Source organism: Pithys albifrons, chromosome 5 (assembly GCF_047495875.1).
Source record: "Pithys albifrons albifrons isolate INPA30051 chromosome 5, PitAlb_v1, whole genome shotgun sequence".
Lineage (NCBI taxonomy): Eukaryota > Metazoa > Chordata > Aves > Passeriformes > Thamnophilidae > Pithys > Pithys albifrons.
This window is the reverse complement of record NC_092462.1, coordinates 67156539-67176669: the sequence shown is the minus strand read 5'-3', so window position 1 is coordinate 67176669 and position 20131 is coordinate 67156539. Positions and strand designations below refer to the sequence as shown.

The 20131-nt window shown below is 38.8% G+C and overlaps 1 protein-coding gene across 8 annotated transcripts in view; it reads right to left on the bottom strand.

Moving 5' to 3' along the window:
• ZFYVE28 (zinc finger FYVE-type containing 28) overlaps window positions 1-20131 on the bottom strand; it is a 159173-nt gene that overhangs the window by 53550 nt on the left and 85492 nt on the right. For 5 of the 8 annotated variants that reach the window (XM_071556940.1, XM_071556941.1, XM_071556942.1 and 2 more), the window contains 4 exons: window positions 8608-8745; window positions 5581-5783; window positions 3995-4084; window positions 1771-1860 (listed from right to left, as the gene is read on the bottom strand). In XM_071556940.1, coding sequence (XP_071413041.1) covers window positions 1771-1860; window positions 3995-4084; window positions 5581-5783; window positions 8608-8745 — 521 coding nt within the window. Of the gene's footprint in view, window positions 1-1770; window positions 1861-3994; window positions 4085-5566; window positions 5784-8607; window positions 8746-12798; window positions 12848-16982; window positions 17006-20131 lie in introns of those variants that run through there. The other 3 variants (XM_071556947.1, XM_071556944.1, XM_071556948.1) reach the window with 3 other exon arrangements.

The following is a 20131-nucleotide window of genomic DNA, read 5'->3' as shown; positions in this document are numbered from 1 at the left end:
GAGTTTGCTTCCCACAGAGATTAATTATCAGATGAAGTTAAATAATATAGAAGTGGGCTAGAGCACTACAGAGAGTGTAATCAGGCATTGGAATGGGCTGCCCAGAGAGGTGGTGGATTCACCATCCCTAGAGACTTTTAAACGCAGATTGGACGTGGCGCTGGGTGCCATGATCTGGTAAATGGACTAGAGTTGGACCAAGGGTTGGACTCGATCTTGGAGGTCTTTTCCAACCCAATCGATTCTATGATTCTATGAAAGAAAAGGTTATGAAATGGCTTCTGTACAACATTTGAAGGAGTTCTGGATCAAGGCCTGAATATAGCTGCAGCCTGGAAAGAACTAAAAACTGGGGAAAAGTGTGTCTTTATAGTTCCTACAAGGCTAAAAGTTCACTGACACCTGTTGAGATACCAGACAATATGCACTGTATAACATGTACATGATAAACTGATGTCTGAAAAGAAACCTTAGGCAAAAATGGCTCTGGAAAGTATTTCTTAAAGGACTGAGAGGATTTGCCACTTCTCCTTGCCCAGGTCCATCCTCCTCATGGAGAGACAGAGCCACAGCCTCACAACTGCTGCTTGCACCTGCCTTGGATTTAAAGGCTCCTCCTTTCACAGTCCAAATAAAACACTTGCCTTTCTGCCAGACAACACCTTATCTGGATAGTGCAGTTTTGCTGTGCAACTTCACATGGCAATGATTTATTTATTTTCAAATCACTGAATAATTAGGAGAAGTTAAACTTTTCTTCTTTTCTATCCTTCTTTGTAATTTGGGATAGACATGGTCTGTTTTCAGGAGAGCCCTTGGTTTTCCATTTAGTCATGATGTGTTCCTGTTCACTGTGTCTTCCAGCAGCTTCAATTTGAGTTCTCACATTCCTATGGTCTTTCAATAATCAGATTATTACTGTTATTATTTTTAGAATGACAGTTAGAGATAATATCCTATTTAACAGGAACAACAGACCACAGGGATTTCCTGAGGAGAAGCATATTACACTCAGGATTTGAGGTTCCTTATTTCCCTCCATTATACTACTTACATTAGCTAACTTTAAAACATTCACAATGGTAAAGTATTAAAAATATGCTGGCTTTACTCCAGAGAAGGTGCTGTCTTACTAAATCATAAAGACTCATTAGGAAAAATGCATTTAATTTGTTCAATATTGCAAAAACTGTATGAAGCAAAAACACTGTTACAATTTAGTTGTCTTGCGGGGTCAACACAGGACACAAATCTACACAAAAGTTACACATGTTAATACTTTCCTTGACGAGAATTAAGCCTAACTCAGTGGTTCCAATGCTTTGGAATAATTACTTTGGAATCCAGAATCACTGAGAAAAAGACAGAAATCTTACTGAATATTTTTGGTTTTCAAGACTTGTATCCTTAAGTCATACTATTTTTGAGTGACACAAAACATGTGCTTTCAAAAAAACATTTCTGACAACGTGACATTTCAAAGACTGATGTTACTAATTTTTAAATTTTGCTGGAGGATGTCTGATCAATTGTTCCTTGCCTTCCCTATTTAGAGATCTAACATACTTCTTTTTTTTGTCCTGATACTCTACATTAAACTGGTAATAATTTATACTAATTTATAACATAATCCTCCTCTTTAATTTTTTTAAAAGAAAGCACAAGCAAACAAGGGAAGGAAAATATGTCAAAATTCTGAACACATTGTTTCAAATCTTCAATAAACCTTTAAGTGAGGCAGAATGGAGAGCAGTTAAAAAAATTACTTACCATACAATGGCTAATCTTGGAATTGTAAACATTAAAGCTGGTTCATAGTCATCTATCATATCTTGAGTGAGGTATCCAAGCCTTAAGGCTCTAAGCAGAAGAATAAAATTATTTAGTAAGTGTTCAAACTCTTGAAGAATACATTTCACTAGGAAAAAAATTGAAAAAATTGTTACAAGCCAAACCAAACTGATAATATTTAACTCATGAACTACTTTTGTACAATCTAAACCACTATGTATATTATATTATATTATATTACTGACTGGTTTGTCTCTGCTTTAAAAAAACGGCGTAAGACAAAAAAATTCATCTCAGAAAAAAAATCCCTTCAAACACTAAGTTTTTACAGTAACCCAACTCCAAATTTAGTTTTATGCCACGTTTCCTTTTTATTTACTATTTCCCACCAAGATTCAGCTTGCTACTGAAAACCACCACTGAGAGCTTTTCAACGAAAAGAAACATTTTTAAAGTAATAGGGGAAAGTAATTGGTTTCATTTTCAAAAACAAGTTGCTCTAATTGACTAGACCAACATCCCAAAACTAACAAAAAAACAACACCACAGTTCTACATAGTGACTGTTGTTGAACTCTAAGGATTTGTTGTGGGTTCTGTCCCCTTTGGGCCCTTCTCTTAAGAGGTGAACTGGATCCTTATGGGTCCTTTCCAACTCAGATTATTCTGTGATTTATTATTTGGAGGAGACTTCATTGTCCTCGAATAGCTTCTGAAAAGTCTTAAGCCCCTTTTAGACTAAAATCCAATTTGTTCAGATTCTTTTACTTGGCTGTGCTTTTCAGTTTTCTTCATAATTTCTCTATTTCCTCAAGTTTCATAACATCCTCAAATTTATTCTCTGATTTGTTCTTTTAAGAGCTTAAGATAACACTTAAAACTGCATACTAGTTCTGCTTTTGGTCTGCAGAAGAATGGAACTAACTTTTTCTTATTCCTTCCAGTCAGCACTCACTGGCCAATACTGCTGGTGGTGGACAGAGCACAAGCACAGAGCAAGCCCTGCTTGGTACCCACAGCCATTGCTCCTCATCCTGTCCCTGGGCACCACTGACAGGAGTCTGGCACCACCCTCCCAGCACCCAACTTTGAGACATTTACAGGTATTAATGAAATCCCCTCTCAGCCTTTCCTTCTCCAGACAGAACAGGCCCAGCCCCTGCAGTCTCTCCTCATAAGAGAGATGCTTCAGATACCTCATGATCTTTGTGGTCTCTGCTGGGCGTGTATATGCAGTAGCTGAATATGTGTAGACATGGTAGCTCTCTGACTAATGGAAGGTAATTCTTCCTACTTGTGACCTTTTAGGAGTTGTAATCTTGTCTTCTAAAATGCCTGAAACACCTCTGATCTTGGTATCATCTACAGACAGTGGCAGCATGCTCTGTTCTCCTTCATCCTTAATGGAAGGGTCGACCACATCAGACCCACGGGCTGCTTCACAAGTTCTCCTCACGTGACAGTAAAACTAACACTTATTCCAAGAGTGTTCTACACTCAACTGGTGTCTAGTAGTTACACTCAGAATAATGTTCACTAGTTTCCTTTTAAGAACAGTGTCGTACTGTTTAAAACATCACTAAAGCTGCATATTTCACCTGCTGTTCCCCTCCACTGCCCACCTGCTAGGCTAGTTAATCTGCCACAAGAGGGAAGAAAAAAAAGTTGTTCAACACAGTACATTTCAAATTCACATTTCCCTTTGCACCTTATGCTTCTAAAAGAACTTATGAATTGCTGGACTGTTGGATTTTTATATCATCTCTCCATACACAGAGAGCCAAGCTCCAGTCCTGTAAGACTTTAAAGAGCTTTTACCAGTTCTTTATGATAATCTGTAGAGGTTCACAGGTTATTTGAACCACCTCCCCATGTACTCTTGCATGAAATACGATCAAGTCTTAATGCTTTAAACAGATCTAGCTTATTTAAATGCTTAGTCTTCACGTACACGTCTATAACTAGGCATATCAATAATAGTTATTGTGGAATTATTAACTTTTGGTGGGTGGTTGGTTTGTGGTTTGTTGGTTTTTTTTAAAACCTAGAAAACAAAAAAGCATAGGCTTGTACCTGGCAAGCATGCTTAATACTTTTTAATTCTGTACTTTGATATTTACTAGAAAAGACTAGGTGTTTTTGGTTTTTTTTAGGACTACAATTAAAGTATTTCTATATAAGCTCAGGCCTAGTCCTTCACTTACCTCTCCACAGTTTCACAGAACAGCACGATTACCTCTTGCTGGACATAGTACTCTTTTGGAGACTTCACAGGTACCATGGCCGACACATAACTGCAAAGATTATGGGACAACAGATCACTGTTTTACATGCCTTAACAAATAAGATTATAAATAAAACAAACCTCAGACAAACCTTCTTAGAAAGGGTACCTTTCCTGTACCATTTTGAATTTATTTTGACAGCACTCACTATGAAAACAGTGTAAGAATATATTAGGACCTGAAATAAGATTGGTGAAATTTCAGCTACCCAGAGGAGACAATTTATGACACTTGAGGTTTGGCCTCATTTCTATGTGGAATTACTTGCAAAGGCACTAATTCAGCAAGGTAAGAAACACTGGTAAAAGGTAACTGAGTTTCTATCACTGTACTACTAATTGATCATTTGTGGAGTACCAGTAACACAGAAAGGGAAGAAGCTGTTTGCAGAACAATGGCAAAGAAAAATGCTGTAAATATAGAGTTGGTATTGACAGGCCAGAAACTGCACAGGCACAGCCAAGAACCAGTTACTGATTGTCACTGGAGTCTGTACTCAAAACCACACTTAAAAGCACTTTTCCAGGCAATGTTTTCAATTAAAATGTTTTTCAATGTAACAGAATAATGATGTTTTAACTAACCAGAAAAAACTGCTTACCTGAATAAAATAATACAAAGGAATGTGTGTATTGAGGAAGAGCAAAAAGTAATTGGAGACAAGACAGTTTACAGGTTATTCCCAAGAAAATTTAAAAGCCCACTCAATTCTAAGAAACATGTTCTGCTGAGGGCAGGAATGACTGTATTATATTAGGTCCACAAATAATCTTGCCCATTATCTTGTCCATGGCCAGCACCACAAGCATCTAACACACATGCAGGTAGCTGGCTGAAACTCTGAAGGGAGACTAGACTTGGTCAATGTGACCTTTGATGCAAAAAGCAGTTACTTTTCTCACCCCAAAAGCAGTTCTTTTTATTTTTGTCATAAAACCTCCAAGCCATTTTTCAATTAGACGTTTTCAAATCAATGAGTTCCTGTGTTTAATTATGGCTTGTGTAAAAGCACTTCCTTCAGCAGGATTCAATTTGCCTTGTTAAACTTACTGGGTACATTTTCCTGTATCTCTAAGAGAACAAAACCTCAGTCTCCAGAATATTTGTTATCATTCTTTCTTTTAAAACATCTCGTATTTGTCACCTTTTCTATGACAAATAAAACATTAAGAGAAGAGATTTATGGTTTCCTTTTGTGTCTTGGAAATTCTCCCTCAAATGCCATATGCCAGTATGCAAATTGAAGATTATACTTTAGTTGGAGAGAGCAAATGTTGATTGCTAAAAACCTATTTAGTTTTTTTCTCATTATTGCTACATCGAAAGGAAGAATCTAACAATACAACAAATTACTAAAGAATTCAAATACCACGATAAAAAAATTCCATACTTTTTTCATTAAGCAAAACCAGAACAAAACAGCCAACTTCCAAAAACCAACAAACCACACAACAGCTGCAGTGGCCAATCCAATGCTCACAACCCACTTACTTCAGCTCTTTTACCTTAGTTCAAATTCAGCAAAAAGGACATCAAAATGCTTGAGTGAGTCTTTCATTTTCTCAGTGTAGAGGTTCAAATCCCTCAAGGCCTGGTCACGAATGATGTTCCGGACTTCCTCCAGGCTGCGGGTCAGATCCTTGGCCAAGGGCCTCATGGCCATACTCTCAATTTCACGATTCATAATGATGGAACCAGCAGCCAAACACTGTGAAATACAGAGAGACAAAAATATTAGTTTTTACAAAGTTATTTATATTTAAAACCAAAGCTCAATATGTGCTACAAGAGCAGTACTTAGCCCCAGTTGGTTGCAAATTATCAAACAAGTGAAAGACTTAAGACTGGCATGCCAAGAGTCATAAGCTTTCATGTAGAAGGTTAGGAAGCAGCTCAGCCAAGGAAACATGAGAATGGGAGGAGCTTCACGTGCAAGAAGCAGTCACAGAAGAAGTTAAAGGTATTCTCCCACTAGTTAGGCAATAAGCATGGGCAGGATACATACTCTGTGTACACGAGGATCACCTGTCTAAGACGGATGTGAATCCAGCAAAATTAGGATCCATCAACTGTTTTGATTCAGGCTGGATTGCTTGATTTTGCAAAATAAATGCAAATGTAAAATGAAAGAAGAGAAATTCTGCAGCTGTGATGTCTTTTACAACAAAAGTGGTTACAATGGCTGTCAGACCATGGATCCAGTATTCTGCTTTCCACAGAAATCGCCAATATATTTTATGGGAAGGAACATAAAAACCAGGTCACTGAGTGATTCTTCCCTTTCAGTGTCTGGAAAGCAGCTATTTAAAAGAGACTTCCTGCCTCGGGCATTATACATGGACTCCCTTTGACCAGCTGATGAAGACATTAAAAGTAGATTTTTACTGTAATGCATTAGTAAAACTTTTCAAAAATCCTGCTGTTAAAAACAACTGCTGGCTTTATTCCTCTATGGATATATCTGGAAGAGAATGAGCACTGCTATAAATCCTATTTCCTGTATTAATGGAAATATTTTTATTAATTGAAAATAAACAAGGTTCTTCTAGCATTCTAGTCTCAAAGATCCTGCCTTTTTTTAATCTCCATTTGCAGCTGTATCCCTCCCCTCTGCTCTGCACTCCTGTAGATGGGAGATATTCTGCAGCTCTGTATGGGGGAGCTGCAATCCCAGCCCTTTCTCAGCAGCCTGAGGCACTGATCTGTGTTTTAAGGGTACTCAGAGCAGGTCACGTTCTTACTTCTGAAGAGCCAAAGCAGTATTTGTGGGAAAGCATGGACAAGGCAAGTCTTACCTGTTGGTAGGTACTCTGATAACTCAGTGATGGCACTGACAAGGACACAAACTGTGTTCTCAAAGCCACAGAGCCTTCTTGCTACATGAATGTACAGGAGGACAGTGCCTACAGCAGTAGGAGTTAACATTACATCATCACTGCATATGTTACTGCATATGTTACTTTTTTTGAAACCAACAGGTGTCTCCTGTTGGCCAGAATTGGAGGCAGGGAAAGTTTGATTTGGAAAGAGCAAAGGCATCAGCTTATGTAATATAAACAGTGAATAAAGGGTGTTTTTTCCTGAGAGAACATACTGCCTCAGTGAGTCCCTCAAGCATTTTCTGCAGCGCAAGAAACCACTACACTGGCTGGCACGTTCCCTGTGTGTTCACTGCTGTAATCCCAGTTTGTCAGTCCCTTAGAGTAAGAAAAGGTGATGGGATTCACAGGGATTCATAATGGATGGCTGCAGAAGGAGTGACCCCAGCCAACACGGCACACTTCCATCAGTTCAGAACACAGCATGGTGCCACTCCGATGATTGCAGTGACTGACATGTGATAATGAGAAGAAAAACTGCTGGGTTTTTTGCCAAAGACAGGATTGTAAATCATTGACATACCTAATTCATTTTGTAAATTCTATCTGAGACTTCTCTGACTCATAGGAGCCTACAATTAACAACTGTCAGAGCAGGTTTCAGAAGCAGAACATAAGGAGGCATATTGGACTGAACAAGGCATGAACTTTTCATGGAGAACATGCATTTGGAAAAGAAAGGAGAAACTGGCAGAGAAAAGAACAGATAATAACAGGAGCCCAAGAATTGCTTCAAATACAGAAGAGGCAAAGCTGAAAACAGCACCACAATGTGCTGTTGTGTGGTGGGATGTCTAGGCTATTCCCCCCTCAAGTCTCAAAAATCCATGATGCCGAGCGTCCCTTAGGCCAGTGGAACTGAAGACATTCAGCTTATCACTAAAAATGCCACAGTGGTTTATTTTTTTTTAACCAACAGACATCAGTACTAATGAATAAATATCTTGCATAACACATCTTTTTTTTCTGACACTTCAGGCTTCCCTTGGTTAAAAATTCAAGCTTATTCACTACAACAATGTCGTGTTTCTACAGGTTGCTGTAGAAGCAAGTCTTTAAGAAAAAACAGTTAAGTAGACTTCAGTGTTTTCCACAGGAACCATTATATTTTTAGCATGCACAAGAAACAAGCGAGTTACATGCAACAAATGACAGCTCAAAGTGACATATATTTAGTATGAGTTACAGCATAACATAAACCATTAAATAACATTAAACCATTAAAAAGTGACAGCATGCACTTGTATTTGTTGCAGATGAACTTTTATCCTCATAAAAGCCCCTAATACACTTTTTATTTGTTGTTAAGATTTTCCAAACACAAGACACAAAGTGTCCCATTAGGATGAAAGAGGGGAAGGGGGAAAAAAAAAATCAAGAATATTTACCAGGTGCTAATTCACAAAAGAATGTATTTTAAGAGGTTGCCATAAAGACAGCATGTGATTATGAAAATAAGGTGTTAGCCCAACCAAAGCCAAAACCCAAAAGAATATCTTTTCACTGAGCACCCAGAGCAAGTTCTCACAGATGTTTACTTTGCTCTGTAATTATATCTACTACTTTCAGAAAAGTCTCAGGATGTAACTGGGGTTTCCTGCCACCAAAAAAAGTGTCTATTAACTCCAAGCAACAGAAACATGATGGACCTACCTCTGCTCCAAACCAAAGCTGTCCTGCAAGGTTGTCATGGCGTATTTCCTCAGGAAACTTGACACAGAAGTCTCGGTTGGCCCGCTCGTGAGGAATACATTCATCCATGATCTGATTTATGATGTTCAAAACATTATCCTGAAGCAAGATATAGGACAGCATATATACTGTTCCCACAGAAAACCCACAACATGTTTTTAAACTTTTAATAGAATTTACTAGTGAGGCACCAATTAATTAAGATACACACAGAGAAAGCAGAGAATATTATTGCACAGAAAGAAGGGTGGCAAACTTCAGTCATTCTAATTTTCCTAGAAACTGTTCCTCAGACTAATTGCACTTAACTTCGACTACTTTACTGCAACTTGTGAGGAGGCATGACTTAGAGAACTCATTGCCTCCAGCCATTTATCTGCAAATTACCAGCAAATAGACTAGAAGCACAGGTAAATTACATGTCTTGCATTCCCCCTCACCAGCCCCAGTGAGGTGCACTTCATTATTCCCCAAGAGAGCACCTGAGAGAGTACCCTGAAGTGGCCAGAAATTGAGTTATATTGGGCCCATTGTGGTTGAACAGAGTTAAACACACCTTGGGAATGCAAAGCAGGCACTTTCCCTGCCTGAGCCCCCAATGGGCAAGGCTGGCACGTTCACCTGCCACCTCCTCCAGGAGGACAAGGGGACACTGCACAAGCTGGAAGGTTAATAACTGCTCTGCTCTACATCTGCACCAGGACAGCGATCAAAGACCTATAACCAGTTCCTTGATATGCAGTAAATAATCTGCATTCATTTATTTGAAAAGATAATTTTCACATACCCCTGCTGGGAACTGCACAGAATTTGATTAACATAATAAAGGTAGATTGAGAGCATGAAAAGGGCTGAGTGCTTTCATTAAAGATGTTTTGTCTGTCTCCTGCTTCTTCCACTATTTACAGAATTCATGTTCTATTTAAAATATTTTTCAAGCAAATACAACCAAATCTGTCTGTACAGAACTGTTTAACAAACACAATTGCTTTAAGTCTACACTCCACTGTTTTATTTTGCTTTGCCTGTAAAGAACAGAAGACAGGAATTTTGAAGAAGCCTGCCCTGTTAGTATGTTTCCCATGGAAAAAGACAAAACCAATTTAACTACAAGAAATTATTCGCATTTTCTGTAATTTCTACACCGACTGCTGCAACTGCTGTTGTGACAAAATAATCTAAACATTAATGCTGTAATCACAGTTGTCTTCAACTAAAATAAATTAATAAATTAACCACTGGCAATATTTATTACACATTGGTATAAGGTACGTGATGTGTTAATTAATGATTAAAACATTTTTACATTGAGGTATTTTTGCAAGGTTGTAATGAGATAAGATGTTTTGTTTCAATAAAGTTGTTAAAGAAACAAACAACATCCCATATATTTAAAACACTCTAGTACATGTAATATCCAACCATCTCCTCTAGAAATGAATCTGAAAATCAAATGCTCCCTCCTTCCATTTCTTGTTTGGTGATGAGGAGTATTCTTCTTTCGCCATTAATTAGCCAGGTCTAGCTGGGGAACCAAAATATTCTGAAAGCAGGTCCCCAAGAAAAACAACTCCTGAACTACTCAGCTCCTACCCAAAGCTACAGAGCAAAGAATGAAACTGAGGATAAAAAACATTTAAATTGTCAAAGGGCATAAGTCACTCATGATGTATTTCCAACCAGTTATTACTGATCTATTTTAAGATCAGATGCTTTGCCTGCAGCTCCCACTTTATCACCAGAGCAATACGGGTTGGTCTTTTTCATTAGGATGAAAAAACCAGATTCCTGTTTTCAGAGAATTAACAAAACTTTGCAAAGACCTTTTAGCACTGAAAAGATACAGTGGTAAAAAGTAATCCTAATAGTTAGATTTTACAAAAGCTTCAGGAAATACCAAAAAATATTAAGGCAGGGAACTCTGAGAAAAATTCTATTCAAATCTGATTATATATATCAGATTTTAAATAATCTAATTACATTTTATTTTAAGACATGATATTCCATTTTTTTTTACTTGCTACCAAACTTAAATATGGGGAAATGCAATTTTTCTCTTGCTTTCTCTTATAAAGCTATACAGAATAGGATGGAAAGCTATATTGAAAAGCTTTGCTCCCTAAATTTTATTTTGCTTTTATGGGTTATTTTTTAAATGCAATCTGATTTGACAGCAGTTACAAGGCAGATTAAATTCCCTTTCCATAATCACCTACATACATACTCAAAATTCCTGATATATCAAAGAACATTTTATGCAAATGGAGTAAAGCACAAGGACCCCTGCCCAGTAAGCAACTGTTTCATGTTTTTGTTCTGTTTTTCTGATCCTTATACCTTTTTAAAAGTACTAAGATGTTGCCTAAATGCAGGAGATAATTATTACAAACATCATGAAATTTTATACCTTAATGCACTTAAACCAAATATTGCAACTAAAGACAACAGGCTATAATAAAGATCATTCCAATTTTTATAATACTAAATTTTCAATGTATCACTTGTTTACCATCTAAATGACTTCTAATATTCTTCTTATCCTTAACATCCAGAACACCCAAGATGTATCAATACATCTCCATGTTTGCCAAACTTTGTTTTTTTTAATAAAACTATTTTAGCATGTGCAGTACTAGTAAGTGAAATCGTAGGCAATTGGAATTTTAATGTACACTTCCCAATGGAGATAAATCCAACAGCTCCATCTCCAGTACCTGCTGTTTGTAAAGGGTTATATGGATTCACATGGGCAGCTGGTCATTGTGTCAAAAAGCCAAGTGAAAAAGCCAATTAAAGAGATGGCCATCTTTCTCTGCACAGTCAAGTGGGGATACTGGAAGATTAAGGAAAGAACAGTTGATGGAACTTTGCTATGTAGTGTCTGAATGCTGAAAGATTTCTACAGGGTAAATGGATTTTGCTGTTGCAAAATGTGCAATTTCCCAAGTTCTCTGATATTCTACAGGGTTTATTTTAACCTCCTACAGAAAAAAAACCAAAACCCAACAATTCTTTTATCACTTTCTTCCCTCTTCTGTTCTTCTTATGGAACTCAGAGCAGAGTAACTTAAACAAGAAATCTGGAATATTTGCTCCCATAATAATTTCAGATTTCAGCTGCTTTGAAACTGGAAGGATGCCAGACAATTTAGACAGACTATCCAAAGCATTGTAAGCAAATTAGTCTTTTCTTTAGAAGAGCTTTAAGAAACATTCAATTTATTTAATTACAGCATTCTGCTTTGTAAGCTAATAACAAATGGGTTTGGATACATGGCAGCACTGAAATTTTGTTCTAAATTAAGCAACCAAAATCAATTACTCGGAATTGAAGAAGTAAATCTTTCACTTGATCCATCTTTCTACATAAAAGCCTCCGGATTTTAATGTATCCTTTGGTGGCTTTATCTGTTATCTTTTGGTTTATTTGCATACTGAGATGAGCACAGTTTGGTTCAGATGCTCTGCTGAGGTTTTACAGCAGCACAACAGGCAGCAGAGATTCTGCTTTGGGATTTACTCCAACCTCCTCATTTCCTGGAAAACACAATGCAGTGTTTCACATAACAGAGAGCACTTACACTTCATTTAGATAGGAAAGATAATGAGTGGTAGTGAGACAATGTATGTAGTTAGCCACAGTGGAGGACAAAAAGCTGGTTTATTTTTGGCCTGGCACTAATTGGCCATATACTCAATTATCAGAGCATAAAGCCAACATCAGTTGCTGCATCAGCTTCCAGAACAGCCACCAAAAAATGCCAATAAATTCATCTTACTTATACTATAAAACATGTTTAGATCATGTCTTGGTTTGAGATAAGCAACTGCCAACCCCCCCAAGCACAGAGAGAAAAGCCTCCCTCCTAACACCAGGGAAAGGGAGGAAAAGAGAGGGGAAAGGAAAAAAAAACACTTCAAACTGCATTTATACTAAATCTACATATATTTTTCACAGAAAGAAAGAGACAATTAGAAGAGAGTACAAATATACACTCACACGAGTCTGCAACAACAAGTTCCCCACCTCAACTTCTTAACACACAAATTCTACTGTCCTAACTACACATTACTTAAGAAGAAGCTTATTCCCCAGGGAGACAAACCCAAGCAGAGAGACCCAGAACAACACATTTTACTTTCCTGAGGTACCCTGTGAGCCAGTGGTGGGCCTGGTCCTCTCCATCCCCCCTGGGACAGCATCGTGCGTCCTCCCAAGAGGAGGGCTGAGAAGCAACTGCCTTAACCACTCCCACACTGGTTCCTCCTTCCCTGGAGATGATGTCATAATGTGGTATGGAATACAAAATTACTGGCTAGAAGAGGTCAGCTGTTAGTTCAGCCCAGCTCAAGTCAGCTGACAGCTTCGGCCTAGTCCACACTTCAGGGCCCAAATCTAGGCCCACCTAGGTGAACCCATAACAGATCAACAAAAGGCAGACTTACCTACCCATTTGTACACACCCTTGATAAAATTTATGATGCTCTTTCACACGATTAAATTTAATACGGCTTTTCTGAGGTATTTTGCAAGATTTCTTCAAAGGAATATGACTTCCTGTACTGTTCAATACCTCTTTAATATCCCTTTTTTGAGTTATCAGTAAAATCTCTCCACAGCAACACAGTATGGGACAGTATCTCGATGAGCTTAATAGATGGTATTTCAGTCTCTTTGTCTAAATGTCCTTCACATTTTTTCTTGCACAACTCCTTCAACATCCCGTTATGACAAACAGACGCCTCTGATGAACACAAATTAATGCCAAACATAAAGGAAGATTTTGTAATTAAAGCGATTAGTCAGTATTCAGGTTTTTATGGGCTACTTTCATGAACAGAGGAAATCCATAATAAGGTGTCCTACCCTCTGATGTAACAAATAGAGTTTCTAAGGACACACAGAAGTCCTGGCTTCAGAACCCAGTAGGGTTTCTCCAAACAGCTACTGCATGCAGAGCTACTGCAAAGTCTCTCCCAACAGCAGAGAGTTCCATGGCTTTCCCTCCAGTTCATCTTGTACATATCCCAAAGGCACTTTCAGATTCTTTTTGCCTCATCAGGTAATTGACTTTTCCCACTGGCAACACCACAGAATCATTTAGGTTGGAAAAGACCATTCAAATCAAGTCCAACTGTTACCCAGCACTGCCAAGTCCGCCACTAAATCATGTCCCCAAGTGCCACATCTACATGTCTTTTAAATACCTCCAAGGATGCGGACTCAGCCACTCCCCTGGACAGCCTGTTCCAATGTTTCACACCCATTCCTGTGAAGGAAGCTTTCCTAACATCCAATCTAAACCTCCCTGGAGCAACTTTGAGATCATTTCTTCTTGTCCTTTCTCTTGCTACTTGGCAGAAGAGACCAATCCCACCTGACTGCAGCCACCTATCAGGGAGCTGTGGAGAGCAGTAGTCTCTCCTGTTCTCCAGGCTGAACAACCCCAGTGCCCACCAGCCACTCCCCATAAAATCTGTGCTCAGCCACATTATTTCTGGCACAGGCCAGGATGCCACTGCCCTTTTTGGCTACCTGGGCATGCTCTGGCTCATGTTCAGCCACTGCTGACCAGCACCCCCAGGTCCTTTCCTGCTGGGCAGATTTCCAGCCACTCCTCCCTCAGCCTGGGGTTCTTGTGACCCAAGGGCAGGACCTGGCACTTGGCCTTGTTGAATCTCAGACCACTGGCCTCAGCCCATCAATCCAGCCTGTCTAGATCCGTCTGCAGAGCCTTCCTGCCCTCCAGCAGATCAGCACTCCCACCCCACTTGGTGTCATCTGCAAACTGACAGAGTGCAGCTCTTGATGCTTCACTTCCTAAAAGTAACTCGGGATTATTCGATGTATGAACTTTGAGAAGTAGCTCCCAGTTTAATCTAGCTCACTAGAGAGTAGGACCAAAATTCACCATGAAAAGGCATCTTGGATCTCTAGCAATTTAAATTCTGTATTGCCCCAGCCTAGCAACAACAACTCTCAGTAAATAAGAGAGGAATCCCCATCCACGGAGGGCAGAATGGAGGAGATGTAATCATGAATTACTGCTATCTTTGCCTTGCCTTCCCCTGCTGCAACATTCCACATCCTCAAAACACTCAGTGCTGGGCTGGCATGGAGCCAGCTTTCCTCCCTACGGTTCTCTGCTGCAAATTAAGTCCCTGACCTGCAGTGCAAAGCATTTTCATTCCACCCTGTCCACAGCCTGGGATAACAGGCATTTTCTCAGAATGACCTATTTGATCCATATGAGCAAGAAGAAACACATAAAAAACTTGTTAACATGGGAAAATACAACTTAAGACTACAGTGCTAAACACTATTGGGATCCTTTTCTCAAAGAAAAAAATATCTTACAAAATTAATAACTCCCTACATAAGAACAAACATGAAACACAGAAAGGAAATTAAATTCCTGTAGGCCCAATTTACAGTAAAGCATTTTATGTTTTCTTGCTATCATGCCAATTATTCTATAGCGACCAAAAGTTTCCCAAGAATGATGAAGAAAATCTGTTAAACAGACAGGATTTAAAAAGACACAATGAATTATTTTATTTACTGAATAGAAATGTTTTAACTCTGCCCAATTGTTTTCTACCCAACTGTAACATTCCATTGATAACTTGCCATTACTGGGGGGAAAAAGGAAAATTTAAAATCTGTATTTGTGGCCCAAGTCCAACAGACAAAAATCAACTATTCTGATATTTACAGGTTATTTAGTGTATTTATAACAATTATACCCTAATTCATTTCCTTCCTCCACAGTGAAGTCTGGTGAAAACATAATGGAAGTGTTGACAAGACTGCCTGTTTGCAAAATAAATGTTGCAAGCTTTCACTCACTGTCATAACCAAACAGCAAACAGGTACCTGACACCAACTCTCTGAAGATGTCAGGCAGCACAGAGAAAACATCTGCTGGGGCAATGCAGCTCACACAAGTCATCATTACTGGGGTAATGAAATGACAAATGGTGCAATCAGTTATAAAACAAGCCAACTGGAGATGAAACTCTAGAGGAAAAATACACAAATTTACAAATTCTGTTATGACAGATAAAATGTACAGTAGAAATGTGCATTGTCTTAGATTGAAGCTTAATCTTGACATCATCACTTTAGAAAGGCTTTCCTCAGTTTCACTTTCTTTATTAAGCTGGCACTATCCTCATCTAAATTGGAATATTCTGTATAAAAGTAATTGTCTTTGAATAAGGCTTAGCTCTCTCTCCCATCAGTCAGCTGCCTAGTCCTTCTGGCACAAATTTTTGGGGTTCCTACATCTGCATCAAGTCTTTAAATACAGAAATAATGAGAATTTTTCTAGGGTACACCAATTCTGTTGTATTTCAGAAAAAAATAGTGAAAACAAGCACCATTCCCTCCTCACCACAGATCAATGAGTAATGCCTGAGTGTTCCAATACAACTGAATGGGTTGGAGAGTCTGTTTTTGCTTCTTCTTCCCTCTATTGTTAAAATACAGCTTTGTCTACTACAGTTTCTAAACTTTGGGCACTCGAAAGTTTCTTTCAGTCAACTTCTTCCTTTGATCTCAGTAATTATCCTACGGTCTCCTTCACTGACCTCTACTAACATAACCAATATAATGTCTCAAGGGATGCAAATTAAGCAGACAAGAAAGACTTGGCCATTACTTTAGCTAAAAGTACTCCTGGTTCAATCCACACTATTTAACCTCTGTATCAATTAACAAATAACATCAGGAATAGATTCCTGCTAACTTCTAACCAATCATTACCTTTCAGTATCCAGCAGGGAGTTTCTTACAGTTTTAGCTGATTTGTCTCCTTTAATGAGATCTATTTCTGCCTAATTCTACAAGAAAATGTTCTTCAGTGGACAGATGCAATCAAACATGAAAACATGCACCTCTGAACTGCCTCATTGTTCACAGTGATTGTGGTACATACTCCCAGTTTGCTCTTGTCAAGAATGTTAATGATACAATTAGTATTTCTTAGATAACTCACTGCCAATCCACTACAGCACTGTTCTCTAACAGCTCTATACAGATACCTTTTTCATCTAGGGATGCTCATTGATGCAGACTTTCTTTGTAAAAATTGCTTCTCTTCAGCAGGGATACAATTCTGATAAAGCACAGAATGAAAGGACATATTATGTTTCCCTCGGGACTCCTTATTCTCCCACCACTTAAACTTATCAGATAATAGGAGACACCTTCAGATAAGTTTCTTTTACACCTGAAACAGAAAGCCACTTTTCATCTCAGAGGGCGTCAGGCCATTCCACAGTGTCAGCATTTGGCAGCAAGGCCACTTTGAGAGCTCAGTCCCTTATCTCACCTCCTTTGCAGCTTCTGTCCTCACCTCGGGGCTGTCACAGCCTGTGTCACCAGCACTCTGAGCTCACTGGTACCGGAGGCACATGTGAATGGTGTCAGTGCAGAGATCCACAGGAGTCCAGGCCATTTCACTGCTCAGGTTCACAGAATGCCTCTGCAAAGACGTGCATCAGTGCAGCAAATATGTGCATCAGTACAGCTGAAGACGTGTCTCCCAGAGGTACAAAGCTGAACAGCTTAAACTGGCCACAGAGAAGGATCTATAAACCCACTGCTCTCTCAGAGCTGGGCTTTGAGGGATGCCATGATCAAGTGCGGGGATAAGAATGAGAATAATGTAAATTTGGAATGAAAAACTTTTAAATTGACATTGCCAATGGACCATGGAATAATGCCTAAGGAACTAAATGGGATAACACAGAAATACACATTTGAACAGGGCTTTTTTTTTTTAATAAAATCAAAGTTTATTTATCTTGTTTGCCCACACACAAGTACATATCCAAGCAATAAAGTTAGGTGATTTACTGAAACCAAAATGTTTGTCACACTTCTCTGAGTGCCCAAGGGCTTGCTTGAATCAAACACTGGGCACTCCACATGCACAGCTAACGCTATCAAAGGACTCTGACCAAAACCACTCAAAGTTACATAAATATTTTCTTCTGAAATCACTCTGCATTTCCATTAATACAGTTAAAAAACCCAGCATGGGTAATACACAACACTGGTAGATTTAAAAGCCTTTACCCGCTAAGAAAGAAAGAACACACTTAGCATTCAATACAAATGAAAAATCTGATTTCACTGATTACAGAACTAATTGAGGAGTTATGCTGAAATTGTGCAGCTGTAAACAAAGGACAAAGACAAGCCAATGTGAAATTTTACCACCAATTATATCCAACAATAGTTCAAACTCAAAACTGCAGAGCCCAAATCTTTGGAGACTTTTATTCTATGACTGTTCAAGCCTCAAATCATTTCCACTGTCTCTGTATTTTAAATGAACAACTTAAGGTTCTCTTAAAAATTTACATCAAAATAATGCTGCTTTCCTTGTTGAGGAATCCCCTCAAAAGTGCCTCATCTCAATTATAAAATATGATTTCCTTTTAGCCTCTTATTTGCATTGCAGAATAGGCCAGACAACCACAAATATATTAATTAGATCTACTGAGAAAACTCTTCACGTTCCAGCTACAGGGTTAATTTATTTTACAGTCAAATTTACAAAATCCCTATGGAGAACAACAGTACAAATAATAAACAAGGCTACCACTGAGGCCAGAGTTTCGTACCAATGTGTGAAAATGGGAAATACTTTTAAATCCCAGTTACCACATAAGTCATAGGTAGACATTACTCTGCAAGTCTGCTAGAACTCATTCTTGTTTATTTATGCCTGCATCAGACTTAAACAGAAAAAACCCAAACAAACAAAAAAACCCACCTCCACAAAAAAACCCCACCTTCTCATAGAATCAGAACAATTCTAAAGCAAAAATTGCAAGAGCTTACATCAAGAAGGTAGTTCAGCTCAGTGCCTTGGCTGCACAAATCAATTCAACAAGCTCTGCAGCCTAAAAATGATCATCACTTAACACTTCTACATGAACTATTACACTGTTTTATTATGAGCACTATAGAAGTGGAGAAGTAACAACTTTACCAGTAGTTACAGATACCTTGGGGCAATTGAGAAATCAAAGAATACAAATATCTGTTGCTTGATATTTGTTTAAGTAATTTCAGCCACAGAAACCTTGAGAACTCTAGAGAACTAAGAATGTATTCTCAGGGCAAGAATTTATATTGTACACATCGTATGGCAGTATCAACAGCACTACATCTCTTTAATTAAATTCTGGGCTTTTTTTCTGAAATATGGAACAAGGAGCAGTGTCAGCATATAAGAAGTAGTTACTATTTGCTTTGCAGTGCAAAGAACTGTGTACTTGGGGCTATACTGCTGCTGTTCATCTCAGCACTGCTTTTAGAAGTGGTGAAAAACCAGCACTGTTCTGCAAATAGTTCTGTAAAAAACGGAAATGCAGCAGAAGAGAACAGGTGGTATAAGCAAAAAGGTAGGCTTTCTTAGCCAACAGCATTCTTTCTGCATAATTCATTCCTCACAAATACCTACCTACTAAAGCCTTTAAAATGGGACGTTTTCATGTGTGCAAGTAGTGCAAAAACAAGCAAAGTGCAAAGCCTACAAACTAAAGTCTGCTCTCCAACATCAAACTTGTCCTTATCACAACCTGTTTTCATATCAACTATTTCAAACTGCTTTGAAGCAATACTAGCTTGCTAATGCAAGTAATACTTTCAAAAATGAGTGATTTTATTTACTGTCTTAAAGTCTGTATTACTTTTCACCAAGAACACTGTACAGCAACAAAATAACACAAATCCTTTCCAAAGTATAATCTGGAGGAAGAAGACAACCAGTGCACCTTTACATCAGAAAAGGAACTTGGAGTTATGACTGAACTATTTAAGCATCTCCTTCTTCCCATCTAATTAAATAGTTCCAATGACTGAACAAGCAACACTAAAGGGTAACAACTTATTCTCCTCTCATCATCTTGAACTCTAGCAATTCAATTAGTTTACTGTTAAATTATATGCTAAGAGTATCAATAGGACAGTCTGAAATTAATCTGTTCTCTCAAACTCCTTTTCCAATCCCTCCTTCTAATATGCAGAGGTCCTGGTTGTGTCCTGTGTTTAATATATGCAGGTAAACATCCAAAGGCTTTCACCTAAAGGTGCAGCATGAGGAACCCTCAAGAGGGAGCTCAAAGCCTTGGCCCAGTCCCATAAGCAAAGCATGGTGGGACGATTCCTGTGACTGCTGTGACACGATGGATTGGTGACAGGCTCTCCAGGGGGACAGGCAGGGCACGTGAGGCAGGGGTGGCATGGGGTGTGATGGAGGGGCTGGAAGGCACGAAGCTTGCAGTTGTCAGTCAACAGCACAGCTGAGAACCTCTGGGTAAGGATTAAAGGACAAACAAACGAAGTGGATGTTGTGCTGGGAGGGGCAGACTGAGGGGAGACCTCATTGTGGTCTGCAGCTTCCTCAGGAGGGGAAGAGGAGGGGCAGGCACTGACTTGGGACAGAACCGGAGAGAACAGCATGAA